The following is a 23,037-nucleotide window of genomic DNA, read 5'->3' as shown; positions in this document are numbered from 1 at the left end:
ACCGCTCGGCAAAGTTGTAAAGCCGAGACCCCTCGGGCAGCCGCCCAAGATGAGCCCACCTTCCTTGTGGAATGGGCATTTACATATTTTGGCTGTGGCAGGCCTGCCACAGAATGTGCAAGCTGAATTGTATTACACATCCAACTAGCAATAGTCTGCTTAAAAGCAAGAGCACCCAGTTTGTTGGGTGCATACAGGATAACAGCAAGTCAGTTTTCCTGACTCCAGCCGTCCTGGAACCTATATTTTCAGGGCCCTGACAACATCTAGCAACTTGGAGTCCTCCAAGTCCCTAGTAGGTGCAAGGCACCACAATAAGCTGGTTCAGGTGAAACACTGACACCACCTTAGGTAAAGAACTGGGGACGAGTCCTCAGCTCTGCCCTGTCCGAATGGACAAACAAATATGGGCTTTTTTGAGAAAAAAACCACCAATTTGACACTCGCCTGGTCCAGGCCAGGGCCAAGAACATGGTCACTTTTCATGTGAGATGCTTCAAATCCACAGATTTGACTGGTTTTAAACCAATGTGATTTGAAGAATCCCAGAACTACGTTGAGATCCCACAGTGCCACTGGAGGCACAAAAGAGGGTTGTATATGCAATACTCCCTTGACAAAGTTCTGGACTTCAGGAACTGAAGCCAATTCTTTCTGGAAGAAAATTGACAGGGCCGAAATTTGAACCTTAATGGACCCCAATTTGAGGCCCATAGACACTCCTGTTTGCAGGAAATGCAGGAATCGACCGAGTTGAAATTTCTTTGTGGGGCCTTCCTGGCCTCACACCACGCAACATATTTTCGCCACATGTGGTGATAATGTTGTGCGGTCACCTCCTTTCTGGCTTTGACCAGGGTAGGAATGACCTCTTCCGGAATGCCTTTGTCCCTTAGGATCCGGCGTTCCACCGCCATGCCAACAAACGCAGCTGCGGTAAGTCTTGGAACAGACATGGTACTTGCTGAAGCAAGTCCCTTCTTAGCGGCAGAGGCCATAAGACCTCTGTAAACATCTCTTGAAGTTCCGGGTACCAAGTCCTTCTTGGCCAATCCGGAGCCATGAGTATAGTTCTTACTCCTCTACGTCTTATAATTCTCAGCACCTTAGGTATGAGAAGCAGAGGAGGGAACACATACACCGACTGGTACACCCACGGTGTTACCAGAACGTCCACAGCTATTGCCTGAGAGTCTCTTGACCTGGCGCAATACCTGTCCCGTTTTTTGTTCAGACGGGACGCCATCATGTCCACCTTTGGTATTTCCCAACGGTTTACAATCATGTGGAAAAAACTTCCCGATGAAGTTTCCACTCTCCCGGGTGGAGGTCGTGCCTGCTGAGGAAGTCTGCTTCCCAGTTTCCATTCCCGGGATGAAACACTGCTGACAGTGCTATCACATGATTTTCCGCCCAGCGAAAAGTCCTTGCAGTTTTTGCCATTGCCCTCCTGCTTCTTGTGTCGCCCTGCCTGTTTACGTGGGCGACTGCCGTGATGTTTTTCCCACTGGATCAATACCGGCTGACCTTGAAGCAGAGGTCTTGCTAAGCTTAGAGCATTATAAATTTACCCTTAGCTCCAGTATATTTATGTGGAGAAAAGTCTCCAGACTTGATCACACTCCCTGGAAATTTTTTCCTTGTGTGACTGCTCCCCAGCCTCTCGGGCTGGGCTCCGTGGTCACCAGCATCCAATCCTGAATGCCGAATCTGCGGCCCTCTAGAAGATGAGCACTCTATAACCACCACAGGAGAGACACCCTTGTCCTTGGATATAGGGTTATCCGCTGATGCATCTGAAGATGCGATCCGGACCATTTGTCCAGCAGATCCCACTGAAAAGTTCTTGCGTGAAATCTGCCGAATGGAATTGCTTCGTAGGAAGCCACCATTTTCTACCAGGACCCTTGTGCAATGATGCACTGTTTTTAGGAGGTTCCTGACTAGCTCGGATAACTCCCTGGCTTTCTCTTTCGGGAGAAACACCTTTTTCTGGACTGTGTCCAGAATCATCCCTAGGCACAGCAGACGTGTCGTCGGGATCAGCTGCGATTTTGGAATATTTAGAATCCACCCGTGCTGTTGTAGCAGTATCCGAGATAGTGCTACTCCTACCTCCAACTGTTCCCTGGACTATGCCCTTATCAGGAGATCGTCCAAGTAAGGGATAATTAAGACGCCTTTTCTTCGAAGAAGAATCATCATTTCGGCCATTACCTTAGTAAAGACCCGGGGTGCCGTGGACAATCCAAACGGCAGCGTCTGAAACTGATAGTGACAGTTCTGCACCACGAACCTGAGGTACCCTTAGTGAGAAGGGCAAATTTGGGACATAGAGGTAAGCATCCCTGATGTCCCGGGACACTATATAGTCCCCTTCTTCCTGTTCGTTATCACTGCTCTGAGTGACTCCATCTTGATTTGAACCTTTGTAAGTGTTCAAAAAATTTTTTTTAGATTTAGAATAAGTCTCACCTAGCCTTCTGGCTTCAGTACCACAATATAGTGTGGAATAATACCCCTTTTCTTGTAGTAGGAGGGGTAATTTAATTATCACCTGCTGGGAATACAGCTTGTGAATTTTTTCCCATACTGCCTCCTTGTCGGAGGGAGACCTTGGTAAAGCAGACTTCAGGAGCCTGCGAAGGGGAAACGTCTCGACATTCCAATCTGTACCCCTGGGATACTACTTGTAGGATCCAGGGGTCCTGTACGGTCTCAGCGCCATGCTGAGAACTTGTCAGAAGCGGTGGAACGCTTCTGTTCCTGGGAATGGGCTGCCTGCTGCAGTCTTCTTCCCTTTCCTCTATCCCTGGGCAGATATGATCTTATAGGGACGAAAGGACTGAGGCTGAAAAGACGGTGTCTTTTTCTGCAGAGATGTGACTTAGGGTAAAAACGGTGGATTTTCCAGCAGTTGCCGTGGCCACCAGGTCCGATGGACCGACCCCAAATAACTCCTCTTCCTTTATACGGCAATACACCTTTGTGCCGTTTGGAATCTGCATCACCTGACCACTGTCGTGTCCATAACATCTTCTGGCAGTTATGGACATCGCATTTACTCTTGATGCCAGAGTGCAAATATCCCTCTGTGCATCTCGCATATATAGAAATGCATCCTTTAAATGCTCTATAGTCAATAAAATACTGTCCCTGTCAAGGGTATCAATATTTTTAGTCAGGGAATCCGACCAAGCCACCCCAGCTCTGCACATCCAGGCTGAGGCGATCGCTGGTCGCAGTATAACACCAGTATGTGTGTATATACTTTTTATGATATTTTCCAGCCTCCTGTCAGCTGGTCCTTGAGGACGGCCCTATCTATAGACGGTACCGCCACTTGTTTTGATAAGCGTGTGAGCGCCTTATCCACCCTAAGGGGTGTTTCCCAACGCGCCCTAACTTCTGGCGGGAAAGGGTATACCGCCCATAATTTTCTATCGGGGGGAACCCACGCATCATCACACACTTTATTTAATTTGTCTGATTCAGGAAAAACTATGGTAGTTTTTTCACATCCCACATAATACCCTCTTTTGTGGTACTTGTAGTATCAGAAATATGTAACACCTCCTTCATTGCCTTTAACGTGTGGCCCTAATAAGGAATACGTTTGTTTATTCACCGTCGACACTGGATTCAGTGTCCCTGTCTGTGTCTGTGTCGACCGACTAAAGTAAACGGGCGTTTTAAAAACCCCTGACGGTGTTTTTGAGACGTCTGGACCGGTACTAATTGTTTGTCGGCCGTCTCATGTCGTCAACCGACCTTGCAGCGTGTTGACATTATCACGTAATTCCCTAAATAAGCCATCCATTCCGGTGTCGACTCCCTAGAGAGTGACATCACCATTACAGGCAATTGCTCCGCCTCCTCACCAACATCGTCCTCCTACATGTCGACACACACGTACCGACACACAGCACACACACAGGGAATGCTCTGATAGAGGACAGGACCCACTAGCCCTTTGGAGAGACAGAGGGAGAGTTTGCCAGCACACACCAAAAACGCTATAATTATATAGGGACAACCTTATATAAGTGTTTTCCCTTATAGCATCTTTTTTATATATTTCTAACGCCAAATTAGTGCCCCCCCTCTCTGTTTTAACCCTGTTTCTGTAGTGCAGTGCAGGGGAGAGCCAGGGAGCCTTCCCTCCAGCCTTTCTGTGAGGGAAAATGGCGCTGTGTGCTGAGGAGATAGGCCCCGCCCCTTTTTCGGCGGCCTCGTCTCCCGCTCTTAACGGAGTCTGGCAGGGGTTAAATATCTCCATATAGCCTCCGGAGGCTATATGTGAGGTATTTTTAGCCAAAATAGGTTTTCATTTGCCTCCCAGGGCGCCCCCCTCCCAGCGCCCAGCACCCTCAGTGACTGCCGTGTGAAGTGTGCTGAGAGGAAAATGGCGCACAGCTGCAGTGCTGTGCACTACCTTTAGAAGACTGAGGAGTCTTCTGCCGCCGATTCTGGACCTCTTCTTATTTCAGCATCTGCAAGGGGGCCGGCGGCAAGGCTCCGGTGACCATCCAGGCTGTACCTGTGATCGTCCCTCTGGAGCTGATGTCCAGTAGCCAAGAAGCCAATCCATCCTGCACGCAGGTGAGTTCACTTCTTCTCCCCTAAGTCCCTCGTTGCAGTGATCCTGTTGCCAGCAGGACTCACTGTAAAATAAAAAACCTAAGCTAAACTTTTCTAAGCAGCTCTTTAGGAGAGCCACCTAGATTGCACCCTTCTCGGCCGGGCACAAAAATCTAACTGGCTTGGAGGAGGGTCATAGGGGGAGGAGCCAGTGCACACCACCTGATCGGAAAGCTTTACTTTTGTGCCCTGTCTCCTGCGGAGCCGCTATTCCCCATGGTCCTTTCAGGAACCCCAGCATCCACTAGGACGATAGAGAAAAGTGGCTTGCCCCAAACTCTGAAGGATTGTGTTATATTGGAAAAGTATTGCCTGAAGTAATGACTGTATCGCATACCAAAATGAAAGATATACACCGTGGTGCCCAAGCTCCTTATACTCACACCCACTACGAGCACGTAGTTAAAAGGCAACTGACAGAAAGGACAGAGCATTCGGCCTCTGACATGATCCATGAATCCACCGGGATTCAGGTTCTACTTGCGTTAGATTTCACTCGCACCGCTAGAGGAGTGCTGAACTATAGATACATATCTGCGCTTGCAAATTTGTTAGACAATATCACAGAAATGTATGATGACTCTTTTAGGTATACTGGAAGAGAGCTTCAAGCTTATAAAACAGAACTGGTTCAGCATAGAATGGTTCTTAATTATCTCACAGCAGTGACAGGTGGATATTGTGTCACACTGGCAACGCAGTACGACGTGAAATGCTGCACATATATTACGAATAGTGCCGAGGACCCGGTCGAGGTCATAGACCAAAAGATGGACGACATTCTCCAATTAAAGTGGGAATTTCGCAGGAGACACAATCTCACCCTTGCTGCTGTGGGTAATGAGCTGACTGGTTGGGTGTCATGGTTGAACCCGCGAAATTGGTTCTCTGGTTTAGGAGAATGGGCTCAAGGAGTCATAATGGATGTAGGGAAGTTTCTCCTATGTATCTTGGGTGTCGTCATATCGATTGGCTTGATATTTAGATGCGGACAGGCTTTAACGAAGTGCAAACGTAGTACCAGGGTAATGAGTCTAAGGAGTGAGGAAATTGTAATTCCAATGGATTTGATTTATGACCCAACGGTAGAGACAATGATGTGATGAAAATGCGATTATACGGTCCGTTTCTTTCACCTGTTTTTCCGTTTTCTCCAAGGTAAAAAGACCCACTTGGACAAGGAATTTGATGATCCTGTATACAGACAACTGATGGATTAAAGAAGAAGTTTTGACAACCTTATACACAGATATTTGATGAACTATGCCATAGACCCCCAGTTTCCCTAGAAATTTTAAAATTACGCTAGCCCAACACCTTTGTAAGTCTATGGACATTGACAAAGCTTTTGCCCACACTTTTTGGCAAAAGCCCAAAGAAGACTGCATTCAACAGACACCGAACAAGACTTCAACCGACAAATGTTCATTAACCTGACATAGAATACCACTGCATTTACCATAATTGTTCTTTATCTTCATCTCTACAACCTTCAGGTAATGACACACATAGTCGATAGGGAATACAGGTACAGATATCAGCAATCACATATCCCCCCCATTCATGTATCATCAACTAAAATGTGCTCCCCCATTTTGTTGCAACCAAAATCCGAAAAGAGCTCGGTAAAGTTTGACAGCCCATCCACAGACCCGCACCGCGGGATAAGAAGGAATTTAAATGTATACTTCGCAATACCTCGAAGCTTGATCTAAAACACGTACGGCACGATGATACATGACCCCCCAAACATGGATTCATACACACATGCTACTGCTATCTCACTAGGTCATACCCTTTTCACACCTTCTTCTCTCCTCCCTTACCCAATCATGGAAATGTATTTACACCTGACATATATTTTTCTCGTTTTGAAATGTTTTAGGAAGTGGCAGTTATTGTTGACTGCCAAAGGGTGGACTGTCAAAGTCAGAAAAATATCACGATGCACACTACCATATTTGCACCTCATACAGGTCCGCGCTGCGCATGCGTGCGCGCGCATACCCGCTGTTACGTGCACCCGCAGGCGCATGGTATGCGCATTTACGGTAGAGTTTCTGTGTGCCCAGCGTGCGACTCAATCGTTACATATTTTAACTATATAATGTATTTTGTAGATCATGGTCCCCTTGATAGATTCTGAAAGTTTAGTTAATATAGCATGTTCATGGACAAAGAGATCCCTCTTTGTTTGATACGAAGGGTCAGACATGGGTCATACAGTGGTGTTTAGTATCCATCGGAAGAGTATTTAATTAGCAATATTCCGGTGTTGGTTTGAAGCGGATTAATCGCTCGTGCGAATAGTTATGGACATAAGAAGTTTATGTACATTTACTATTATTTGCACTTACTTATCCATGCGGCGGGAAACCTAGTTTCCCACCCACCTGAGCAGTTGGAAATAGACACAGCCCACCTGTATGAATCAACCTATGACCTTTTGTTATAATGCGAAGACGAATTCCTGTGTCCAATGAACAATGAAATTGTAGGGACCATTGAATTGTATTGTGTGTGGGGCATAAATAGACAAGCCGACCTGATCTAGCTCACTCTCTTCAACGGTTCTCATAACTGATAATCGGGAGCTGGATATTCAGAAAGGCGCATGCGATCGTTCCCTTTGTGCGTAAGTTTTCTCCGCAATCATATTGTCTTTATTGTTATTGTGAGCCATATCTCTCTCTCTCTCTCTCTTCCTCTTTCTCTCTCATTTTCCCTTAAACGTAATTGTATTGTATTGTATTTCCTGTGTAGTTATCTGGTTAGTTAGTCTATGTTATATTGTAGTGTATGACTTGTATTGTATTATTCTTTTTTCAAGTATAACATTCACATAAGGCGTTAGACCCTAAGCCCGGTATTGGTGTATTTCTTATAGTGTTAAGTATTCTCAGAGCGTCGGTGACGCTCGAACAGCTTTTAAGTTAATAAGGTTACACTGTGTTGCATCTACACTCTATCCCTACACTAAGGTTTTCCTGTATAATACATTGTTTATGGTTTACATATAAAGGTTTAACATTGTGAGCGTCAGCGCCGCTGGTGATCTCCTCGTGGTCCCGAGCGTCCGCTACGCTATAGCGAACCATTACGTTAGTCGGCAGCCAATAGCGTGCCTGCCTGTGATCTCTTGGCCGTGAGCGAACGTGACGCTTGAGCGTCTCGACTACGGCTAAGCGATTGCTACGCAACGTGCGTACCCTTACGGTACACCATACGTCAATAGCGTACAGTGTTCTTAGACCTCTTAAAGGGTTTTAAATATTGATAAATATTTGGCTTTATCAGCGGTCGCAGCAGCGACAGCAAGAAGATGGACAGCAAGAGGGCGTTCCTGGGAGTCACCTTACCATTTCCTGCAGTTTTCGGGGAGTGGTAAGTAAAACGCAGGCGTGTCCAGGCGAACGGAGGGCGGAGGTGTTACGTCAAAGACGGCCCCATCAACCCCAAGATCGTCGCACAGGGTAAGTATGTCCAGGGCTGGTCTTGTTTTACACAAAACTTTTTTAGCTAAGCAGGGCTGCACAAGCATTCGCAGCCCTGCTCAGCTAAAATACACTCCCCCATAGGTGGGGATTAGTTGATTGCACCAGCAGCAATAAGTTGCTGGCTGCGATCAACTCGGAATGACCCCCATTGTTTGTATGCCAATCCACTTTTTAATATAATTAATAGTGTTTGCCCTAAAACAGTCTTAATACATATCACTAAAAATCATTATGTCTCATATTTATCCAGTGCACCCATCAATGTTTAAGTCTAACATTGGGTACCAGTGTGGCACCTGCTGATATTCTGCTGCTCTGGAATGGATCTCAGATTAAGGGGGGTATTTAATTAGTGCCATTTTTTCAAGCAGTCAAAAAAACGATACTTTCCGCCCGTTTCTATGTCGAATTCACATTCGACCTATTCAAAGGCCGCTCCGATTTTTCGACTTGCCAAAAAATCCGCCCAGGCGAATTCACCACCGATCCACGTGTTTTGTCAAATTCCGACTGTCGTAAAGCTCGGCACTATTTGAATATCCCCCTATATCTCTACTGTATCACTGGTGCTGATGACTTCCACACTTCTGCAGAGGCCTCAGATGGACCATGATCTTACCTTGGCGGATGGCTCCTTCAAGGGGATGGGCTGCAGGGAAAAAACCAAGCGACTCAGGAGTTGTAATGCTCTTAGGAGGATCAGAAAGATCTGTGGAGAAACAGCACGGCAGGGAAGAGAGTAATGTAAATGTCCAAGACAGGGAGACTGTAGGTTATGCAGCTCTCAGTAGTGGATCAATACAGAGGAATACAGGTGTCAGTAGACTATGGGGGTCATTCAGAGTTGATCTTAGCTGTGCTAAATCATCTTCCATGACATGCGGGGTGGGGGACGCCCAGCACAGGGCTAGTCCGCCCCACATGTCAGTGCCGCCCCCCTCCGCACAAATACAAAAGCATCACAAATAGGCAATGCTTTTGTATATCTGGAGTAACTCCCGGCCAGCTCAGCTCCTGCTGCTGGCCGGGAGTTGTTTGTCGCTGCCGCTGGCCTCAGTGGCTGCGTGAGACGTCACGCAGCCGCCACGGCCCGCCCCCCCCCCCAACGGTCCAGCTATGCCTGCGTTGGCCGGACCGCTCCCCCTAAACGACTGCTTAACGCCGCCGTCAAGCCCCCTCCCGCCCAGCGACCGCCTCTGTCTCAGAGGCGATCGCTAGGTAATGACGACTGCCATGCGCTGGCGCAGTTCTGACCCGATCGCTGCGACAAACTGCAGCGAGCGATCGGGTCGGAATGACCTCCTATGGTTCTTACGGCACGCAAAGTTGATGTTTAACTGCACTTGTGCAAAAATCCGTAAAATCTCATATGGCGCATGTTCTACACAGTGTGTACGCACCAAAGAGATGCTGCGATGCGTGTTGCTGGGCGGGGACTGGTAGTGCATGCACAGGTGGCCCGTTATGGCAGTATCGGTGTACACAGCCGCAGGCATAGGAGGCCACAGTCTGATAGAGACACTGCACGTTTCACAATTTCAAATATTTTAAACCACATCTAGCCGGGAATTAGTATTTTCTTGTGTACACAAATAAAGAGCAGCAGGCTGCAAAATTATTTACTTCTAGCTCCTGTGCGTCAAGGGAGTACCATGATTACTCAGAGAGATCCCTACAAGACATGTACGTGTTGTGTAAATGAAACGAAGTGTATCTTACATGGATCATCTCCTCTTCATCTCGCACTCCGTAAGCCCCAAATCTCCGCTCTAGAGTGGCTGACAAGAGCTCGCGCTCATCCAGAGACATTTCTGGGTTCAAAGTAAATGTGGTTTTGAACCTGGAACGATAGAGAGGTTCTAGGTGGGACATGCTCGTGGACTGCCAGGAAAAACACACAGCGCAGCATATACGGTGATCATTCCAGAGACGGCAATTAAATGTCTGTAGGTTTCTATATCAAGAGAGACAAGACCTTAACACTGAAGCAATTTTATTTCAATAGGGCAACGTCAGGCTCCTGCCCTCCGAGGGGGTAATTCAGACCAGAGCACTGGGCAGCGATTTTTGCAGCCTGCGATCAGATAGTCGCCGCCTACAGGGGGAGTGTATTTTCGCTGTGCAGGTGCGATCGCATGTGTAGCAGAGCTGCACAAACTGATTCTGCGCAGCCCAGGACTTACTCAGCCGCTGCGATCACTTCAGCCTGTCTGGGACCGGAGTTGACATCAGGAACCCTCCCTGCAAACGCTTGGGGCCGCCTGCGTTTTCCCAAACACTCCCTGAAAACGCTCAGTTGCCACCCACAAACGCCTTCTTCCTGTCAGTCCCCTTGCGATCGCCCGTGCGTATGGATCCTTCGCACAAACCCGTCGTTGACCGGCGAACCCCGTTGCTGCAGTCCGTCATGCCTGCGCATTGCGGTGCATGCGCAGTACAGACCTGATTGCCCGTTGTGCGATAACGCACAGCAGCGATCAGGTCTGAATTACCCCCCATGTCTTTACAACAGCCTCGCACAGCAGTCAGCCTAGTCTGGTAACATCTCTCACGGTCATGTAGACGGGTGTAGTATGGTATGCCGGCGGCCGGGCTCCCGGCGACCAGCATACCGGCGCCGGGAGCCCGACCGCCGGCATACCGACACCGTGGCGAGCGCAAAGGAGCCCCTTGCGGGCTCGCTGCACTCGCCACACTACGGGCACGGTGGCGCGCGTAGCTATTTTATTCTCCCTCCAGGGGGGTCGTGGACCCCCACGAGGGAGAATATGTGCCGGTATGCCGGGTGTCGGGATTCCGGCGCCGGTATACTGTGCGCCGGGTTCCCGACATTCGGCAAACTGAAGACCACCCATGTAGACTGCTGCAGGCACTAGACTTGCTGGTGAAACAGGACAGGTAGAGCTATAGAGAGGCTTACCGCATGGCTACAGCTCCCCGGGATTAACACGTATTCAATCAGAAGCCTTTTTCTTACGCGGCAACCCATATATTTTGGATTAAAGTGCCCAGACTTATTAAATGCTCATGGGCAGCCACGGTAAGCCTTGATAGCCCTGCTTACCATGGATTTCTGTTTGCACCTCAGGAGGGTGGAAACAGAAATCTGTGTTAAGTGCAGCCCTGCCGGGCACTTACTGCAGGCTGTGTTGAACAGCCCCCCAGCAGTTAACCTGGGAGCTACAAGCTTAAGTGCCAGGGGTAATTGAATTCTATGCATTGTATTTCCAATCCATGACCAACACATTTACCGTGGCTTAGAGGGTTCGTGTTCCACCCGATTGCCACAGCACTTTCTCTTGTTGCGTTCTGCGGGCCTAATTCAGAGTTGATCGCAGCAGCAAATTTGTTAGCAGTTGGGCAAAACCATGCGGTTGGGCAAAACCATGTGCACTGCAGGTGTGGCAGATGTAACATGTGCAGAGAGAGTTAGATTTGGGTGGGGTGTGTTCAAACTGAAATCTAAAATGCAGTATAAAAATAAAGCAGCCAGTATTTACCCTGCAGAAACAAAATAACCCACCCAAATCTAACTCTCTCTGCACATGTTACATCGGCTCCCCCTGCAGTGCACATGGTTTTGCCCAACTGCTAACAAATTTGCTGCTGCGATCAGATCTGAATTAGGCCCTGTGTGGAGTGCAATGAGGGAAATCGCTCATCTAGACAACTACTGGGAACAATTGTAGCGAATAATCACAACACAGTAGGGATCAACCGCAGATGAGTAGGTCCAAGTCACGGTTATAACAGTATTTTATTCAGGATACTGTGGCTTATAATGCAATACTTACAGTGTAATGTGAACATCTCAGCCATAGGAATTATTCCATGTCAGGCCTGCCTGGAACTTCAATCTCATTGATAAAGATTCCCCGTCACTGAATACTGCACTGCACAAAGTGAGACAGAAGGGCAGAGGACAACTTACCACTTGACTAGGTTTGTCAGGTAGATCACGTCCACACGAGCGGCTGGAATATTGACAAACTTGACGGGAACCACAGACAGCGCCACAGCCTGGAGATTGGGCAAGTTGCATATGTCATTGTGGTAGAAACCACTGGCCAGAAGGCAGAGCAGGTGAACCTGGAGGGTGACAGAGGTATCACAAAACAGGTGAATGCGGGAGACACCGTAACACAGAGTAACAATGTGCAGTACAGAGCGTCTATAGGATGGAATGTATTTCCTTATGTAACCTATCATTATGTGTCTCACATGGTTCTGCCAGTTACAGGATTGGTCACTCAGGGGCAGATGTATTAACCTGGAGAAGGCATAAGGAAGTGATAAACCAGTGATATGTGCAAGGTGATAAATGAACCAGCCAATCAGCTCCTAACTGTTAATTTACATATTGGAGCTGATTGGCTGGTGCCTTTATCACCTTGCACATATCACTGGTTTATCACTTCCTTATGCCTTTTCCAGGTTAATACATCTGCCCCTCAGTCCTGCAACATTAACAGATGAAGGCAGCTGTCCTATATGAATAATTTTGAAACAATAAATTCATTTTGTATCACCTAATATACAACTGGGAAATATTTGTTCACATATTTTACTCTTGATGGAATACTGGATTCCTCGTGCCTCTGTCACAAACTACGCTCTTATCGAAGCGTAGCCACGGATCCTAGCCCTCAACATCATTATATGTAAAGGTTTCAATTCTAGGGTTTAATGGGTATAAGAATAATCCCGCTGTACAGTAAATCTCACAGATGTGCGTATCTGTGGGATATAGTAAAGGCTACATCCCTAATTTTCCTCCATTGCTACATATTATTGCTAAATATTTCACAACTGTGGAGTCATTCCGAGAGGCACGGAGTATATATCATGTGTGGGTTCTGCCGTCTGTCCGTCTTATTTCTCAGCACTCTGCCTATAACAACCCTAGGGGGTAATTCAGACCTGATCACAGCAGCAAATTTGTTAGCAGGTGGGCAAAACCAAGGGGGTCATTCCGAGTTGATCGCTCGCTAGCTACTTTTAGTAGCCGTGCAAATGCATAGTCGCCGCCCACGGGGAAGTGTGCGAACGCCTGTGCAGCCGAGCGGGTACAAACACATTTCGTGCAGAACAAGACCAGCCCTGTAGTTACTTATTCCCAAGGCCGGTACAAGATCTCGCTGCACCCTAGGCAAAGCTTCAGCCTAGTGCCCCATAACCTGCAACCTCCCCCCACCCCACCCCATCACCATCTCTAGAACGAGAGATGCAGGTGGCCACTAGGGGGGCCGGAGTGAATTGCATCATTATATCTATATAAATGGACAACACTCAAGAACTTTTAAAGTGAAAAAATCATATTGTAAACAAAGTCACAAAATTTTGTCAGCACGGAGGAAGCTCCGAGGCACTGGTGCAGCCTGATAGCGGCGGCTGTACCTGATTAGACCTGCAGCAGCATCCAGCACAGTGTACAAGAAGGCCGCATACAGAGACATACTTTAGTTTTGTAATAGATTAATTCAGTGGGGCCCTCCAGGAGTAGCCGCCTAAACCTGCCTAATGGTAGAGCCGGCCCTGCTTATTCCGTGCGACGATTGCAGCGACGAAGATCCCGGAACTTGAAGTCAGACACCCGCCCTGCAAACGCCTGGACACGCCTGTGTTTTTCCAAACACTCCCAGAAAACAATCAGTTGACACCCAGAAACTCCCACTTCCTGTCAATCTCCTTTGCGATTGGCTGTGCGAATGGAATCGTCGCTAGAAGCAGTGCAAAACAACGATGCTCTTTGTACCCGTACGCCGAGCGTGCGTATTGCGCGCCATACGCATGCGTAGTTTTGCAGTTTTTTTAAATGATCTCTACGCAGCGACCATCGGTAGCTAGCGATCAACTCGGAATGACCCCCCCATGTGCAGTGCAGGTGAGGCAGATATAACATTTGCAGAGCGTTAGATTTTGGTGGGTTATTTTGTTTCTGTGCAGGGTAAATACTGGCTGCTTTATTTATACACTGTAATTTAGATTTCAATTTGAGCACACCCCACCCAAATCTAACTCTCTCTGCACATGTTACATCTGCCCTCCCTGCAGTGCACACGATTTTGCACCAACTGCTAACAAATTTGCTGCTACAATCAGGTCTGAATTCCCCCCATAGTTTTCACTCTCGCTATCTCATCTCTCACCTTATGCGTATCGTCCCGCAAATCCTTGCTGAATCGGTTCATTATTCTGCGCATATACGCAGCAAACTCCGCTTTCCTTTTCTCTCTGCACGGCATTAAAAGAGATATGTCAGCCTTTCAAGCATCTTATAGTCCACTCCTGCAGTCTTTACCGTATTATCTCCACCTTCGCTTTTTGCAGCCACTCCAAAATATAGGTAGGACTTTAACCCCTGCCCTTCCCTCACCAAACAATACAATAATAAAAAAATAAAATCTGCAAGATTTTATATTATGACAGTAATATTACAGACACAACAAAGACAAGGAAGTACACACGGTTACATTACAGATCAGTGATTACAGTCAATCATTCTAGAGTGATTAATGAATGACCTCCTCATCCGTTTCCTCGCCGCCTCCGCTGTCTCGATTTCTATCTCTACCGGCTTTGTGGGTAAACCCGGATCATCAGATGTCGTGGCTTGTAACGCCTCCAATGCCGGCACATTGAGCTCTGAAAAAAAGAGATTTACTGAGATTTTCAGACACTCACGTGAGCCTGCATCAGAGAGGCCGAGAAAGATCTTCACTGCATAGAAGGGAACAAGCCAGGTATTTATAATAAAGGGGTCCTGGACTAGACACAAAGTGACTCAGCTTATACAACGCTAAATGCTGAATATTAAGGGGCTGTTTAAGAGTAAAGGGCAAACACCCCCGACCCCCCCCCCCCCCCCCACAAACACACAAATACACAGGATGCAAATGAACACAATTCTTCTGAAGAGTGGCAAGAACACAATGATAAGTTCTACTTTTAAAAGTTTATAGTTTACACCCAACTAAAATCAACCCCTGGGCATCATTCGATATAACACGTCAGACATGTACTGTAACTCACAGGTAGAGGGCGCTGCAACACAAAGTTTGGCAAACTTGAAAAAAAAAATCACCACAACATACTCGAACAGAGAAAGCGCAGAATAATTCTACTTTCACGCCCTCATTTCCAGAGATTACACATTTAACAATACCTTCCACGTCCTCCCACTCCTCGTCACTGTCCTCCGCATCCTCTTCGCTACTGCAGCCATCTTTAACGGTTGCATCTGGAACGATCGCTATGGACTCCAAACTTAGCAAGTCTCTGAACAAAGCAGACACAGTATAAAGTATACACGACACCTAGATGAAAACGCTCCACACAGCCTTCAGCGACATGAACACAAAATAAGAATTTACTTACCGATAATTCTATTTCTCATAGTCCGTAGCGGATGCTGGGAACTCCGAAAGGACCATGGGGAATAGCGGCTCCGCAGGAGACTGGGCACAAAAGTAAAAGCTTTAGGACTAGCTGGTGTGCACTGGCTCCTCCCCCTATGACCCTCCTCCAAGCCTCAGTTAGGATACTGTGCCCGGACGAGCGTACACAATAAGGAAGGATTTTGAATCCCGGGAAAGACTCATACCAGCCACACCAATCACACCGTACAACCTGTGATCTGAACCCAGTTAACAGCATGATAACAGAGGAGCCTCTGAAAAGATGGCTCACAACAATAATAACCCGATTTTTGTAACTATGTACAAGTATTGCAGACAATCCGCACTTGGGATGGGCGCCCAGCATCCACTACGGACTATGAGAAATAGAATTATCGGTAAGTAAATTCTTATTTTCTCTGACGTCCTAGTGGATGCTGGGAACTCCGAAAGGACCATGGGGATTATACCAAAGCTCCCAAACGGGCGGGAGAGTGCGGATGACTCTGCAGCACCGAATGAGAGAACTCCAGGTCCTCCTCAGCCAGGGTATCAAATTTGTATAATTTAGCAAATGTGTTTGCCCCTGACCAAGTAGCTGCTCGGCAAAGTTGTAAAGCCGAGACCCCTCGGGCAGCCGCCCAAGATGAGCCCATCTTCCTTGTGGAGTGGGCATTTACAGATTTTTTGTCTGTGGCAGGCCTGCCACAGAATGTGCAAACTGAATTGTACTACAAATCTAACGAGCAATAGTCTGCTTAGAAGCAGGAGCACCCAGTTTGTTGGGTGCATACAGGATAAACAGCGAGTCAGATTTTCTGACTCCAGCCGTCCTGGAAACATATATTTTCAGGGCCCTGACAACGTCTAGCAACTTGGAGTCCTCCAAGTCCCTAGTAGCCGCAGGCACCACAATAGGTTGGTTCAGGTGAAACGCTGAAACCACCTTAGGGAGAAACTGAGGACGAGTCCTCAATTTCGCCCTGTCCGAAAGGAAAATCAGATAAGGGCTTTTACAAGATAAAGCCGCCAAATTCTGACACGCGCCTGGCCCAGGCCAGGGCCAACAGCATGACCACTTTCCATGTGAGATATTTTAACTCCACAAATTTAAGTGGTTCAAACCAATGTGACTTTTGGAAACCAAAAACTACATTGATAACCAAAGGTGCCACTGGAGGCACAAAAGGAGGCTGTATATGCAGTACCCCTTTTTACAACGTCTGAACTTCAGGGACTGAAGCTAGTTCTTTTTGGAAGAAAATTGACAGGGCCGAAATTTGAACCTTAATGGACCCCAATTTCAGGCCCATAGACACTCCTGTTTGCAGGAAATGTAGGAATCGACCCAGTTGAATTTCCTCCGTCGGGCCTTACTGGCCTCGCACCACGCAACATATTTTCGCCAAATGCGGTGATAATGTTTTGCGGTTACATCCTTCCTGGGTTTGATCAGGATAGGGATGACTTCATCCGGAATGCCTTTTTTCCTTCAGGATCTGGCGTTCAACCGCCATGCCGTCAAACGCAGCCGCGGTTCTTGGAACAGACAGGGTCCTTGCTGGAGCAGGTCCCTTCTTAGAGGTAGAGGCCACGGATCCTCCGTGAGCATCTCTTGAAGTTCCGGTTACCAAGTCCTTCTTGGCCAATCCGGAGCCACGAGTATAGTGCTTACTCCTCTCCATCTTATCAATCTCAGTACCTTGGGTATGAGAGGCAGATGAGGGAACACATACACTGACTGGTACACCCACGGTGTTACCAGAGCGTCTACAGCTATTGCCTGAAGGTCCCTTGACCTGGCGCAATACCTGTCGAGTTTTTCCCAACGGTTTATAATCATGTGGAAGACTTCTGGGTGAAGTCCCCACTCTCCCGGGTGGAGGTCGTGTCTGCTGAGGAAGTCTGCTTCCCAGTTGTCCACTCCCGCAATTGCTGACAGTGCTATCACATGATTTTCCGCCCAGCGAAGAATCCTTGCAGCTTCTGCCATTGCCCTCCTGCTTCTTGTGCCACCCTGTCTGTTTACGTGGGTGACTGCCGTGATGTTGTCCGACTGGATCAACACCGGCTGACCTTGAAGCAGAGGTCTTGCTAAGCTTAGAGCATTGTAAATGGCCCTTAGCTTCAGGATATTTATGTGAAGTGATGTCTCCAGGCTTGACCATAAGCCCTGGAAATTCCTTCACTGTGTGACTGCTCCCCAGCCTCGCAGGCTGGCATCCGTGGTCACCAGGACCCAGTCCTGAATGCCGAATCTGCGGCCCTCTAGAAGATGAGCACTCTGCAACCAACACAGGAGGGACACCCTTGTTCTTGGTGACAGGGTTATCCGCTGATGCATCTGAAGATGCGACCCGGACCATTTGTCCAGCAGGTCCCACTGGAAAGTTCTTGCGTGGAATCTGCCGAATGGGATTGCTTCGTAGGAAGCCACCATTTTATCCAGAACCCTTGTGCATTGATGCACTGAGACTTGGCTCGGTTTTAGGAGGTTCCTGACTAGCTCGGATAACTCCCTGGCTTTCTCCTCCCGGAGAAACACCTTTTTTTTTTTTTTTGGACTGTGTCCAGGATCATCCCTAGGAACAGAAGACGAGTCGTCGGAACCAGCTGCGATTTTGGAATATTGAGAATCCAATCGTGTTGCCGCAACACTACCTGAGATAGTGCTACACCGACCTCCAACTGTTCCCTGGATCTTACCCTTATCAGGGAATCGTCCAAGTAAGGGATAACTAAAATTCCCTTCCTTCGAAGGAATATCATCATTTCGGCCATTACCTTGGTAAAGACCCGGGGTGCCGCGGACCATCCATACGGCAGCGTCTGAACTGATAGTGACAGTTCTGTACCATAAACCTGAGGTACCCTTGGTGAGAAGGGTAAATTGGGACATGAAGGTAAGCATCCTAGATGTCCCGAGACATCATGTAGTCCCCTTCTTCCAGGTTCGCAATCACTGCTCTGAGTGACTCAATCTTGAATTTGAACCTCTGTATGTAAGTGTTCAAAGATTTTAGATTTAGAATCGGTCTCATTGAGCCGTCCGGCTTCGGTACCACAACAGTGTGGAATAATACCCCGTTCCTTGTTGCAGGAGGGGTACCTTGATTATCACCTGCTGGGAATACAGCTTGTGAATGGCTTCCAAAACTGTCTCCCTGTCAGAAGGAGACATCGGTAAAGCCGACTTTAGGAAACGGCGAGGGGGAGACGTCTCGAATTCCAATTTGTACCCCTGAGATATCACCCGACGGATCCAGGGGTCTACTTGCGAGTGAGCCCACTGCGCGCTGAAATTCATTGAGACGGGCCCCCCACCGTGCCTGATTCTGCTTGTAAAGCCCCAGCGTCATACTGAGGGCTTGGCAGAGGCGGGAGAGGGTTTCTGTTCCTGGGAACTGGCTGATTTCTGCAGCCTTTTTCCTCTCCCTCTGTCACGGGGCAGAAATGAGGAACCTTTTGCCCGCTTGTCCACGAAAAGACTGCGCCTAATAATACGGCGTCTTCTCATGTTGAGAGGCGACCTGGGGTACAAACGTGGATTTCCCAGCTGTTGCCGTGGCCACCAGGTCAGAAAGACCGACCCCAAATAACTCCTCCCCTTAATAAGGCAATACTTCCAAATGCCGTTTGAAATCCGCATCACCTGACCACTGTCGTGTCCATAACCCTCTACTGGTAGAAATGGACAACGCACTTAGACTTGATGTCAGTCGGCAAATATTCCGCTGTGCATCACGCATATATAGAAATGCATCTTTTAACTGCTCTATAGGCAAAAATATACTGTCCCTATCTAGGGTATCAATATTTTCAGTCAGGGAATCCGACCACGCCAACCCAGCACTGCACATCCAGGCTGAGGCGATTGCTGGTCGCAGTATAACACCAGTATGTGTGTAAATACATTTTAGGATACCCTCCTGCTTTCTATCAGCAGGATCCTTAAGGGCGGCCATCTCAGGAGAGGGTAGAGCCCTTACAAGCGTGTGAGCGCTTTATCCACCCTAGGGGGTGTTTCCCAACGCACCCTAACCTCTGGCGGGAAAGGATATAATGCCAATAACATTTTAGAAATTATCAGTTGTTATCGGGGGAAACCCACGCATCATCACACAGCTCATTTAATTTCTCAGATTCAGGAAAACTACAGGTAGTTTTTCCTCACCGAACATAATACCCCTTTTTGGTGGTACTCGTATTATCAGAAATGTGTAAAACATTTTTCATTGCCTCCATCATGTAACGTGTGGCCCTACTGGAAGTCACATTTGTCTCTTCACCGTCGACACTGGAGTCAGTATCCGTGTCGGCGTCTATATCTGCCATCTGAGGTAACGGGCGCTTTAGAGCCCCTGACGGCCTATGAGACGTCTGGACAGGCACAAGCTGAGTAGCCGGCTGTCTCATGTCAACCACTGTCTTTTATACAGAGCTGACACTGTCACGTAATTCCTTCCAACAGTTCATCCACTCAGGTGTCGACCCCCTAGGGGGTGACATCACTATTACAGGCAATCTGCTCCGTCTCCACATCATTTTTCTCCTCATACATGTCGACACAAACGTACCGACACACAGCACACACACAGGGAATGCTCTGATAGAGGACAGGACCCCACTAGCCCTTTGGGGAGACAGAGGGAGAGTTTGCCAGCACACACCAGAGCGCTATATATATACAGGGATAACCTTATATAAGTGTTTTTCCCCTTATAGCTGCTGTATTGTTTATACTGCGCCTAATTAGTGCCCCCCTCTCTTTTTTAACCCTTTCTGTAGTGTAGTGACTGCAGGGGAGAGCCAGGGAGCTTCCCTCCAACGGAGCTGTGAGGGAAAATGGCGCCAGTGTGCTGAGGAGATAAGGCCGCCGATAAGGGGGCGGAGCCTATCTCCCGTTTTTCTATGTATTCTGGCAGGGGTTAAATGCATCCATATAGCCCAGGAGCTATATGTGATGCATTTTTTTGCCATCCAAGGTGTTTTTATTGCGTCTCAGGGCGCCCCCCCCCCAGCGCCCTGCACCCTCAGTGACCGGAGTGTGAAGTGTGCTGAGAGCAATGGCGCACAGCTGCAGTGCTGTGCGCTACCTTGTTGAAGACTGACGTCTTCTGCCGCCGATTTTCCGGACCTCTTCTGCTCTTCTGGCTCTGTAAGGGGGACGGCGGCGCGGCTCTGGGACCCATCCATGGCTGGGCCTGTGATCGTCCCTCTGGAGCTAATGTCCAGTAGCCTAAGAAGCCCAATCCACTCTGCACGCAGGTGAGTTCGCTTCTTCTCCCCTTAGTCCCTCGATGCAGTGAGCCTGTTGCCAGCAGGACTCACTGAAAATAAAAAACCTAATTTAAACTTTTACTCTAAGCAGCTCAGGAGAGCCACCTAGATTGCACCCTTCTCGTTCGGGCACAAAAATCTAACTGAGGCTTGGAGGAGGGTCATAGGGGGGAGGAGCCAGTGCACACCAGCTAGTCCTAAAGCTTTTACTTTTGTGCCCAGTCTCCTGCGGAGCCGCTATTCCCCATGGTCCTTTCGGAGTTCCCAGCATCCACTAGGACGTCAGAGAAATATTGCTTGTGAAATAGCTGAAAATAGGGATTACTGACAGCTATGAAGAATGTAGATTCCATATGTAGGGAGGTTGACAAGAACATAGTATAGGTTGAGTGTGCTACTGCACCCATGCATTATGTTAGTAAATCCAGTTGTATACTGTTAATAATCATTTACACTGAGCAAATGTTAGATTTTATTAACAAAGCTGGCAGGGTTGAAACCGGTTTCATAGTATTACACATAGCTGCAAGTGTCTCGGCTGCCAGGAGATCTTCTGAGCCTAGCGGGTAACTTTATTAAGATGGGAGTTCTATTTAAGATACGATGTTGCCCATAGCAACCAATCAGAGTCTACTTCTCATTTATCTACCACCTTCTAGAAGATAATACCTGGAATCTGATTGGCTGCTCTGGACAACATCCCGTCTTAAATAGAACTCCCATCTTAGTAAAATGACCCCTAGGTAATTAGCACATGAGAGCTGTGGCCACACCCAAATGTCAATTCCAGGGCACTCGGTACATGTTACACAACAGAAAGAGGTGTGGTCACACCTATTGGGGGTGTGATTGTGCCTCCCTGGAAGGCCGGGACCTTATACCTCCTGCATACAGTGTTGAATAAGGGGTCTATTCATGAAGTAGTGAAACGAGTGGAGAAGTGAGCCAGTGGAGAAGTTGCCCATGGCAACCAATCAGCTGCTCTGTATAATTTCATAGTATGCAAATTATAAATGTTACTTCAATGCTGATTGGTCGCCATGAGCAACTTCTCCACACTTTTCACTGCTTCATGAATAGACCCCTATGTCTTGCATCAAGTACTATGGGGGTAATTTAGAGTTGATCGCAGCAGCAAATTTGTTAGCAGTTGGACAAAACCATGTGCAGTGCAGGTGGGGCAGATGTAACATGTGCAGAGAGAGTTAGATGTGGGTGGGGTGTGTTCAAACTGAAATCTAAATTGCAGTGTAAAAATAAAGCAGCCAGTATTTACCCTGCACAGAAACAAAATAACCCACCCAAATGTAACTCTCTCTGCACTTGTTACATCTGCCGCAACTGCAGTGCACATGGTTTTGCCCAACTGCATATGCCTGCCGGTTTATAAGTGATAAAGATCAATCAACATGCAGCATCTCATCTGTATAACGATGACTATAGACTGCTCAATATGACAAACGGAGCAGCTTTAAATATTACACAACATTATCTGGGTAATGTCATCATTATCCATAAAACACGCACATACCAGAGATGGTCAATCCCACAATTCATGCAAGCATATATGACATTACACTGCCAGCGCTGAGACTTGTAGTGCAGTCAGGTGAGCGCTACTCACTCGATCTCCTTCTCTGTGTCTTCTGTTTTTACTAGTTTGGCGGCTGCTTTCTTGGCTTTAGGAGGTGGTTTCTGCACGCCGTCCCCGGCAGGTGCCTTGTCTGCGCCTCTAACAGCCTTTCTTGTGGTTCGTGCAGCTGGGGCTGCATCCTTGCTCTTCTTATTCTGGGCCTTCCCGTATTCAGGTGCCTCCCCCTTACCATCTGGGGTTTTATAAACCACCGGAGAATACAGAAGACAGTGAATGAAACCAGTTAACATTGATAAACACAGAGAACGGCTAGAAACAAACTAATGCAAGAAAACATTTACACAGCAAGAAGTACAGTGATGTGTAACAAGCAGCTAGCTGCTGGGTACTGGGATACCTCCGTATCTCCCCCTCCCATCCAGGCTTAGGGCTGTCACATAATGGGGGAGATTTATCAAAGCTTGCAGAGAGATAAAGTACCAGCCAATCAGCTCCTAATTGTCATTTTTCAAACACAGCCTGTAACATGACAGGTAGGAGCTGATTGGCCGGTACTTTCTCTCTGTCCAAGGCTTAGTAAATAGATCCCTTTATCTCTCTCCAAGGGGTCTATTCACGGAGCAGTGAA

General features: G+C 47.7%; 1 protein-coding gene across 3 annotated transcripts in view; it reads right to left on the bottom strand.

The window, feature by feature from the left end:
* The window catches only part of XPC (XPC complex subunit, DNA damage recognition and repair factor), a 68,761-nt gene that overhangs the window by 40,511 nt on the left and 5,213 nt on the right, over positions 1 to 23,037 (bottom strand). For 2 of the 3 annotated variants that reach the window (XM_063941256.1, XM_063941258.1), the window contains exons 2-8: positions 22,440 to 22,641; positions 15,304 to 15,416; positions 14,663 to 14,783; positions 14,288 to 14,372; positions 12,070 to 12,227; positions 9,858 to 9,978; positions 8,758 to 8,847 (exon numbers count right to left, since the gene is read on the bottom strand). In XM_063941256.1, coding sequence (XP_063797326.1) covers positions 8,758 to 8,847; positions 9,858 to 9,978; positions 12,070 to 12,227; positions 14,288 to 14,372; positions 14,663 to 14,783; positions 15,304 to 15,416; positions 22,440 to 22,641 — 890 coding nt within the window. The remainder of the gene's footprint in view (positions 1 to 8,757; positions 8,848 to 9,857; positions 9,979 to 12,069; positions 12,228 to 14,287; positions 14,373 to 14,662; positions 14,784 to 15,303; positions 15,417 to 22,439; positions 22,642 to 23,037) is intronic. The other variant, XM_063941257.1, reaches the window with a different exon arrangement.

This window comes from Pseudophryne corroboree, chromosome 9, assembly GCF_028390025.1.
Source record: "Pseudophryne corroboree isolate aPseCor3 chromosome 9, aPseCor3.hap2, whole genome shotgun sequence".
In the NCBI taxonomy this organism is placed as follows: Eukaryota; Metazoa; Chordata; class Amphibia; order Anura; family Myobatrachidae; genus Pseudophryne; species Pseudophryne corroboree.
The sequence above is the reverse complement of the archived record's forward strand: the minus strand, read 5'-3'. Positions and strand labels throughout refer to the sequence as shown.